The sequence below is a fragment of the Manihot esculenta genome, chromosome 13, assembly GCF_001659605.2.
Source record: "Manihot esculenta cultivar AM560-2 chromosome 13, M.esculenta_v8, whole genome shotgun sequence".
NCBI lineage: Eukaryota > Viridiplantae > Streptophyta > Magnoliopsida > Malpighiales > Euphorbiaceae > Manihot > Manihot esculenta.
In genome coordinates this window covers 28483140-28493330 of record NC_035173.2, presented here as the reverse complement: position 1 = coordinate 28493330, position 10191 = coordinate 28483140, and the positions used below count along the sequence as shown (strand labels likewise).

The 10191-nt window shown below is 25.5% G+C and overlaps 1 protein-coding gene across 4 annotated transcripts; it reads left to right on the top strand.

Moving 5' to 3' along the window:
- The first annotated feature begins 4538 nt into the window (after positions 1–4538).
- Positions 4539–7792, top strand: LOC110629509 (serine/threonine-protein kinase SAPK1). 4 transcript variants are annotated; one of them, XM_021776512.2, is made up of 9 exons: positions 4552–4970; positions 5184–5258; positions 5702–5803; positions 5906–5959; positions 6039–6131; positions 6219–6311; positions 6770–6874; positions 6971–7069; positions 7391–7792. In XM_021776512.2, exons 1-9 carry the CDS (start codon positions 4851–4853, stop codon positions 7670–7672), a joined length of 1023 nt encoding a protein of 340 aa, XP_021632204.1. In that variant the 5' UTR covers positions 4552–4850; the 3' UTR covers positions 7673–7792. The 4 variants fall into 4 exon arrangements, with proteins under 4 accessions (XP_021632205.1, XP_021632203.1, XP_021632206.1 ...); XM_021776511.2 differs by having other exon boundaries at positions 4546–4970; positions 6039–6311; XM_021776514.2 differs by lacking the exon at positions 5906–5959 and having other exon boundaries at positions 4549–4970.
- The last annotated feature ends 2399 nt before the right edge of the window (positions 7793–10191 follow it).

The following is a 10191-nucleotide window of genomic DNA, read 5'->3' as shown; positions in this document are numbered from 1 at the left end:
AAATAAAATAAAGAAATCGTATAATGTTACCAAATGCACCCTTACTTGGTAATACTTTACTAATTTAAAATAAAAATCTTGTTTTGCTATATTTCCTCTAAATGTAATGTAAAAAGTTTAAAGAAAATTAAGTTTAAAGAAAATTAAATAGACAAAAAAAATTCATAATTCATACGTTTAAATTTTGATAAACGATAATTTTATTTGATTTTTTTAATAATAATTTAAAATAAATTAAATTTAATATTTTTACATAATTCAGTGATAAATTTAGCTTTTGTATTCGCTGCTTCCTTAATTGCCTACCGAAAATTAAAAAAAATGGTACAAAACTTTAAAAGAAGTATCTATTGAGCTATTAATTATATTTTCAATATTTAATTTGTAGTAGGATGAAATGCATCGATCTTAATTATATCTTTCAATTTTCTATTCAAATTAGTTTAGAAGTTTTAATTTAAACTAATTTAACTCATAAATTAAGAAAATCAAGAAATTAAACTTCTTGATTTAAAAAAAAATTAAGAAATCTAGAACTTTAATAAAAAAATCATTAGATTAAATTTCATAATTTTTATCTAAATCAACAAGAAATTTAGTCTAAAATTTTATTTTTTCAGATTTTTCTATGGTAAATTTTAGAAAATAAAAATAAATACCTTTAATAATTATAAGGGTGAAATTAAATATTTACCTTAAATTATTTTTTTATGAAATATTTATCATAAATTATTTAATTAGTTGTTTTGGATTAGGGTAACAATATTTAATTGAAATCGAAAAAATCGACGGAACTGAATTAATTTTAAAATTGATTTGATTTTTTAATTTATTTCAATTTAATTTAATTTTTAATTTTAAAAATTTAATTATTTTAATTCAGTTCAATTTTAATAAAAAAATTAAAAAAATTAAACTCAACTAATTAACGATAATAATATATTATTTTTTATAATATAGAGAAATTAAATCATAATTAAAATTAGAAATATTTTTTACTTTTAAAAAAGTTGAAATATTTTAATTAAATTTTAAAATATTAAAAATAAAATATAAAAATAAAAATTTATTAAAAATTAATAACCATCAAATCAAATTGAATTAAATTGAATTAAATCAATTTGATTTAATTTAATTTTATTCAAAATTAATTTAATTTAATTTTTATAAATACTAAAATTTTAATTTTTAATTTAATTTTAAAACTGAATGTTCACCCACTATAGACTACCATGACTGATTATTTTGAATAATTTGTTTTTATGATCTTATTTTCTAAAATAATAAAAAAATAAAAACGTAATCGTTGGACTATTTATTTGGTACTTTTTATAATTGAAAGATGTTGAATATATTATATATATATTAGCACGCTTTCAACTATAACCGATAATTTAACGAATAGAATCGGATATAGAGAATCAAATATTTTGAATAACTTTTTTAATAGTTTGGATATGTTTTTTTTTTCAAAAGAGTAGGAGTTCGGATTGAATTGCTAGAGGTGCAAATATAAAAGAATTAAATAAATTTTCACAAAATTATTTTTTATTTTTTTAAAAATAAAAGTTTTTAAATTAAAACAAAAATAAAATCTTTTATTTTAAATAAAAAATTATTTAAAAAATTAGTTAAATTAAATTATTGTAAAATCCTGATTTCAAATGGAATATTAATATTGAAAATTTATAAATTTAATATACATGAAAAACTTGAATTTAATTTATTGTACATCCATAAATAAGTAGAATTTTAGTAAATATAAATGAAAAATTTATTATTTAATCTCTAAATATTATCGTTATTAATAAGTGAGTTTTTATAATTTTAGAAATTTATTAAAATATTTTTATTTTTTTTATTAATAAAATATTTATTTAATCATCTTTTCCATTAAATATAGACGAAGAATAAAAGAAAAATTTTTAAATTTAATTTTTTCCGTAAATAAAATCTCTTATTTAGTTATTGAATATTATTGATATTGTCATTATTAATAAGTTAGTCTATATATTTTTAGAAATATATTAATATTTTATAAATACGTGATTATCTTGAATATATTAACTATTTTTTTATTTTTTGATCGCCTGGAAGGACAAAAGAAACATCTTGTTCTTTCTTTAACAATTTCTGATTTTTAGTCATAGTATCATTTTTTATTTGATCCCTTTGAATTCCATATTTGAAGTTGCTATCGAATCTATTCATTAAAAAGAATTGAGTCAATATATTTCTTACGTATGTTCTTATCTTTTCTTAAATATATTAAAACGTTTTTATATTTTCTCTCTATCAATAAAATAGTCAATCTTCTTTTTTTTTTTCTACCTCCTTTTTTTCTTCCTTCTTTTTTTCTCAAACTTATTAAAACGTTCTTATCTTTTTTCTCTCTCAGCAAAATAGTCCTCTTTAAAGAAGAAAAAAAAAGAAAAATCGCTTTCTCCTCCTGAAAGAAGAAAAAAATCTTCTTCTTCTTCAAGAAAAGGAAAAAAACAAAAACCAAAGGAGAAAAAAAAATGAAAAAAGAAAAAAAAGGAGAAGAAGGGATAATTTAACTTTTTATTATATTTTTAATGATAAAAATAAATGAAAATATTATTTTATTGATATAGAGAAAATATAAAGATATTATAATAAAGTTTTAAAAATATAGACACTAACTTATCAATAATAATAATACTACTCGAAAACTAACTAATAAATCTCCTATTATAAATATTTAACTATATAATTTTTCAAAATTGTGAATATTTATGTAATTATTTACTAAAATTTAAAAGTAAAATCCGAAATGAATTTAACTCGATGCGAAATCATATCAAAATAAATTTAATAATTATTAAATTAAATATTTTTATTAAAATTAAGATAAAATAAGTTAAAATGTGCCCGATTAATATACAAATGTAAATGTAAATTACATAAAATGTAATAATTTTTAAGTTTATCTTTATATTAGACTCAAATTTAAGATCTTATAGTGTTAGAGGCGAATCAGTATCTGAACTAAAATAATCAAATAACATTAAAAGTTTTAAGATATACTTATAAAAAAATTTGAAAAATTAATTAAATATTTGTGAAAATAATTGCTAAATATCAATAACAATGAAGTTGAAACTAGTAATCATTAATATAAATAATTAATAAATAATAATTAATTATTAATATAAATAATTGCAAAAGAAATAATTAATATAAATAATTAATAAATTATTTAATAATTTTAAAATTACGAAATTTTGAATTTATGTTCGGTGGGGTCAATACTCAAATTGATCAAGTCGCCATCTTACTATTTAATATTTAAAATTGCAAAAGAAATAAATAAAGAAGGGTAATTTACGATTTAGTCCCTGGATATTGCCATTATTAATAAGTCAGTCCCTGTATATTCAGAAACCTATTAAAACGTCCTTATATTTTATTTCCGTCAACGAAATAGTCCTTCCGTCCTATTTTCCGTTAAAATTAGATAAAGGATGAGAGAGAAAATTTTTAAAATCCAATTTTACCCTCAAATAAAACCATTTATTTAGTCCTTGTATATTGTAATTATTAACAAGTTAGTCCTTACATTTTCAAAAATTTATTAAAATATTTTTATCTTTTTTCATATCTATTAAAACGTCCTTATTATTTTTTTCCATCAATGAAATAGTCCCTATCTTTTCTCACATCTATTAAAACATCCTTATCGTTTATTTAAGTCAACGAAATAGTCCCTCCTCATCGTTTCTTTCTGTCAACGAAATCGTCTCTCCCTATATTTTTAGAAATATATTAAAACGTCCTTATTGTTTCTTTTTGTCAACGAAATAGTCCATATCTTTTCTCAAATCTATTAAAATATCCTTATTGTTTCTTTTTATCAACAAAATAGTCCCTATCTTTTCTTTCCTTTTCCTCCTCCTCCTCCTCCTCCTCCAAAAAAGAAGAAGAAGAAGAAGAAGAAGAAGAAGAATAAGAAGAGAAAGAAGAAAAAGAAGAAGAAGGAGAAGAAGAAGAAGAAGGAGAGAAAGAAGAAAAAGAAGAAAAAGAAGAAGAAGAAGGAGAAGAATGAGAAGAAGAAGAAGAAGATAAAGAAGAAAAAGAAGAAAAAGAAGCAAAAGAAGAAAAAGGAGAAGAAGCAGAAGAAGAAGGAGAAAAAACAGAAGCTGAAGAAGAAGAAGCAGAAGCTGAAGAAGAAAAAGGAGAAGAAGCAGAAGAAGAAGCAAAAGGAAGAAGAATTAATGAAAAAGAAAAGGAAGGATGAGGAGGAGAAAAATAATTGGGGGTAATTTAGTCTTTTACTATATTTTTAACGGCAAAAATAGACAGAAGGACTATTTCGTTGACGGAGAGAAAATATAAGGATGTTTTAATAGGTTTTTGAAAATATAGGGACTGACTTATTAATAATGGCAATACCCAGGGACTAAATCATAAATTACCCAATAAAGAATGAAAGCTTCAACAGGGAGAGAAGAGGATGGTCCATAATAAGGCGAAGCAAGTTGGTTAAAATTCTGTGCGAAAATAAACCAGTAGAAAGACGATACGTGTATTAACTCTTGTCCCTGTCCATCCTTTGACGCCATTCTCAGAATTCTATACATTTAAATTTTGACAGGCCAATGAGGGCAGCAACTTCAACCCCACAAGGCCTTTTCCAGCTTTTGCATTCATGTTCATGAAACCCATGGAGATTCTCAACGCACACAAGTAATTAAAGAGACTGCCCAGAAAAGTCAAGCTTCAAGAGGCCAGAATTTTTTTTAACAACAGTATCTCTCTCTCTTTCTGTGTGTTTCTATATATCAACTTTTGTTCTGTTCTTTTCTTGCAAGTGTATTAGTATAGCTATTATGGATCGTTACGAGGTATTGAAGGATATTGGGTCAGGAAACTTTGGTGTTGCTAAGCTTGTTAAAGATAAATGGAGTGGTGAACTCTGTGCTGTTAAGTATATTGAGAGAGGCTCAAAGGTGATATTTTTAGCCTCTTTTATCCTTTTTCTCTCCTCTCAATTCACTCTCTTTTTCGTTTCTTTTGGGTGGGAAAGAGATGGGAGTTGTATCCTCATCTGGGTTTCTGTTAGCTTTGTTCATTTTTATTGTAAGTGTTGTTATTTATTGTCTGAATCCTGTTTGTTTTTATTTCTGAACTGTTTTTATGATCTGGTTTTTTGGATTTTCCAGATTGATGAACATGTGCAGAGAGAGATCATGAACCATAGATCATTGAAACACCCCAACATAATAAGATTCAAAGAGGTAATTGAGTGTCATAATTCCCTATTAATGGAGATGTTTTGTAAACCCATGTCTTTTATCTTAATGATAAGAATCTTCAGGTTCTAATTTTCTTTCAAATCAAAGAAATTCTTCAAGGACCAAGAAGACATGTTGGTGTAGTTGCTATGAACAGAACATATTTCACAATCAGATTTATTCTGTTTTCCACTTTCATTTCTATACTTAAGTGGAAGAGGCCAAAAAGAATTCCGAGCTCAGAATATCCCAAAAATAGCCTTTTTAAACCCACCACTATTGTGTGTTCATGTTCTCAAAGTAAAAGTCGCTGGCATACAAAGATGCTGGCTGACCTCTGCTTTATGCTCTGCTTATGTGACAAGATGGTTCAATAAGAAGCCAATTGGTTTAGTGATCCTTCAATAGTGCTGGAAACCAGATTCAACAGTGAATTTTCTGTGCAGGTCTTTCTCACGCCCACCCATTTAGCCATAGTCATGGAATATGCAGCTGGAGGAGAACTTTTTGAGAGAATTTGCAATGCTGGTAGATTCAGTGAAGATGAAGTATATTTACAATCTTAGAACACATAAATTTTAATCGTCACTTGTTCCATATGGTGCTTAAATTTATCTTGTTCATTGTCTGCTTCTGTAAATTTTCATCAGACAAGATTTTTCTTTCAACAACTCATTTCAGGAGTTAGCTACTGCCATTCTATGGTAACTATTATTTCTGTCTCCATATGCTTATTTGATTCTGAAGCTCATTAAAATTAATGACACTTTTGGTTTGCTACAGCAAATTTGCCATAGAGATCTTAAGATGGAAAACACCCTACTAGATGGAAGCACATCGCCGCGGCTTAAGATATGCGACTTTGGCTATTCCAAGGCAATGAACTTGTCAAATTTTCAATGTGAAATTACATTTACATGCAGAAATCTAAAATTCTTGAATGTTTTACCTGTTGTTTTTCAGTCTTCTGTATTGCATTCTCAACCCAAGTCCACAGTAGGAACACCAGCCTATATTGCACCAGAGGTCTTGTCAAGAAAAGAATATGATGGGAAGGTATTAAGTTGATTTCTTTGAATCTTTATATTCTTACATATATCTCTCTAGGAGGCTTGAATTTGGATATGGCTTTTTCAAGGGCCAAATTGTGAGCAGGAAAGGGTTTTGTGAGGTCTATGGTGGCAGTAAGATTTCCTAGAAACACATTAGAGTTAGTATTTGAGAGTCGAAAAGATTGTATCTTGCTCTTTTTCATCGTAATAAAATTTTTATTTATGTCTAGACGTTTTTTCCCTACAGCTTGACATAATTAATTAAAAGAAAGAATTCAAATAAATTCTTATAAAATTATACATAATTTTATTTTCTTTAAAAATAAAAACTTTGTAAGTTCGAAAAAAAAGAAATTCTAAATGATTGAATTGAACTTTTACGAAATTTTTATTCCAAACAAAGAGTTTGAGTAACAGTCACTTAACATCCAAAATTGCTCTTTTGGTCAATGAAACATACAGATAGCAGATGTTTGGTCATGTGGGGTTACCTTGTACGTGATGCTGGTTGGTGCTTATCCATTTGAAGATCCCGAAGATCCAAGGAACTTCAAAAAAACCATTCAGGTCATAATCTTGATTTTATACATTTAATTATTATAAATGATTTAATATCCCACTTTTATATGCCTTAATAAATATGCTTTACTGGCTTAATTGCAGAGAATACTTAGTGTTCACTACTCCATTCCAGACTATGTTAGAGTTTCCACAAACTGTTCACATCTTCTATCTAGGATTTTTGTAGCTGACCCTGAAAAGGTAAAGCCAGAATTTTTTGCTGCAATCTGTTGCTATTTTTCTGTTTTTTGGTACAGGGCAGCTCATACTAGGTTTCAAACTCCAGATTTTTTAGCTCGAACACAATTCTAATACTAATGAGTTAATACCTATTGGTAGCTATCCTTTTGTTTTTTGGTATAACAGGCTCAGACTAGGTTTCAAACTTGAGACTTTTTAGCTTTGAAAATAACTTCAATACTAATGATTTAAAACCCATTGGTGGCTGTTTTTTCTGTTTTGCAGCAAACAAAGGGTAAATTGATTATTATTTTTCTTCTTTTTTTTGCCTTTCTATTGTAGAGAATAACAATACCAGAAATTAAAAAGCATCCTTGGATCCTAAAGAGCTTGCCTATGGAATTCATGGAAAAGGAGGAAGGTGGCTTGCAAGAAGAAGATGAAAAATGTGAAGAATCCCAAAGCATTGAAGAGACATTAGCTATAATTCATGAGGCTAGGAAATCTGAAAAGGGTCCCAAAATGGGTGGAATTTTAATTGATGGAAGCATGGATCTTGATGATATAGATGATGCTGACATAGATGATATAGAGACAAGTGGTGATTTTGTTTGTGCTCTGTAAATGTAATTGAAATTAAATGGCAGTTCAAAAGTATAAGGCCATTCTTTTCATGTATAGAAGGAGGTGATGTTAGAGATTTTTCCTCAGGCATATGAGCTTGTGTTCTTCTTTTTGTTTGGATTTCTTGGAAAAGCTTGTTTTTATTTGTATTTCTTTCTATAATATGTTTGAGAAGAAGTTTTTGAAAATAAAATTTGTCTTATGGAAAACATTTTTTAAAAAATATTTTTCATATTTTTTAACTCATCAAAATTGATGGATGGGAGAGAATTTAATATCTTAGGTTTAGATTTTAAATCTTATTTTAAAAAACCTAATCCATTCTATCCAAATTATTTTTATAAAAATTCTTTTAAAGTCTCTCTTGATTGAAACAATAAGATAAAGACATGAGGAAAAGTATGATAATATAATATATTATAATGGAACAATAGGTCAATACTTTTTGTCTTTAAAAAGCTTGGTGGATAGCATTAAATACTCTATATTTTTTTTTAAATAAAATATTTATTTAAATTCCACAGTGGTTGCTTCTTCCATACCAGATGGATATCCTTATTTCTAGTTTCATATGGATTAAAAAATTGATTAAATAATTAACAGTAATAAATTTTCTAATTTTTTATAATATTCCTTCTATTTATATTAATGCATAAAATTAAATAATTATATTACTAAATTACTTCTTGAAATAAATAAATTTTACTTTTATATACAAATTAAATAGAAATATATTAATAAATTAATAAATAAAATATCTTTCCATTTCAAAAAAAATATATATCTTTAAAAAAATAACTAATACACTACTATATTTCAAAGCTTAGAGAATGGTATTTTTGCAGTGGTTATAAAATTATTGCCTTAATATTGCTAAGACAATATGTAGCAGTTGAAAATTGTTATAAAAAATTTTATTTTTTTACTATATATTATAATATATTTTAATAAAAAATTATTTTATATTCAATAAAATTATGATTTTTGCTACGTTTTTTATTTGCGGTGAAAAAATAATTAAATCGATATTTTAAATTTATCAGTTGTAGTAATTTTTAAACCGTTATTATTAATCTATGATTATAATTAAAATATATAAGATAATAATATACACGTGTTGTTTTAGATATATTTTTATAGTTTAGAGAATATGTAAAAAAAAAAGAGAGTTTATATTTTTGAGATAAAAAGAATATTAATTAATTAATTGGTTTAGTTTTATGCATTGAATTCTCCATTGATAAAAAAATAAATTTATTGAAAGTAATAGTCATATATTTTTTTAATGTGGAAATTCATGAGTTGATTTAATTTATATAAAAATATAAAATATAAAATTAATTTATATTGCTCATCATTGAATATTAATTAAATAAAGCTCTCGGTGCTTTGTGAAAAAAAGAGAAAGTGAGGAAAACAGAAAAGAGAAGAAGGATTTTGACCGTCTAACGCAGGAAGGAGAACAAATAATTAGATCTTTTGAGTCAAAAGGCAAAGTAGATATCTAAAGCGAACGAGTTTATTGTGCTTTAAATTTTTTATTTTTATTATATGTTGTTGTTTCTTATTTATTTTCTTTTTAATTTGTTGGTTTTTTCCTACCTATGAGTAGGGAATTTTCTTTTTATTATAGGTTATTTTCTTTCTCATTTGTTTTCTTTTCAGTTTTTTTTGTTCTTTTCCTATGTTTGGGTAGGAGATTGACCATCGTCTTTGGTTCTCTCTCGCCAAAAGGCAGTGATTGTATTTTAGTTTACTCATTTTCTATTTTTCCCATTACAGGTTCCTACTGTTTGACGATGAGGGTGTGATTTCATTGTTGTCATCCCGATAGTTGATAGTTTTGTTTTATTACTCGCAGGAGGATCTCTATTGTATGATGTTCACTTCTCGAGCCGATGACTAACTGAGTTTGTTGTGCTCTTTTCTCTGTAATTGTTCGTCTTTTATAATTTTTTTATCCTATCGTATCCCTAAGTTTTTTCTTTATTGTTGTATGCAAATCTAGGGTTTAGTTTTTGCTATTTTCTCTAGAGATTGTAGTGCTGAATTTGGATTTTGGCGGCTTAATCGATTGATTGTCTTTATTTAGTATTATCTCTTCTCTAACGGAGGTTCTATGCTCTAAGGATGCTGCACTGATTTAGTCGATAGATGAATTTTAGATTAGTTATTGTGTTGTGTATTATAGATGGTAGATTGATTTTGAATTTGATTATGGGTTTGGGTGAAATTGTGATTGGTTTGATTTATTTCACTTAGAGTTTTTTTATTGTATTAATTCTCTTACATGATTTGGCTTAAGGGGATGACAAATGCAACTTGCAACATTTAAAATAAAAAAATTAGATAAAAAAATTATATTTATTTAAAAATTTTATATATTTATTATCTTTGAAAACTTATACTTTCACCATTAAAATTTTGAGTAAAAATTAATTGAATCAAGTAAAATTTTATTGATATTATCCTTTTATTTTTGCCATATACTTTCTTTATTTTATACACACAAATTAGTG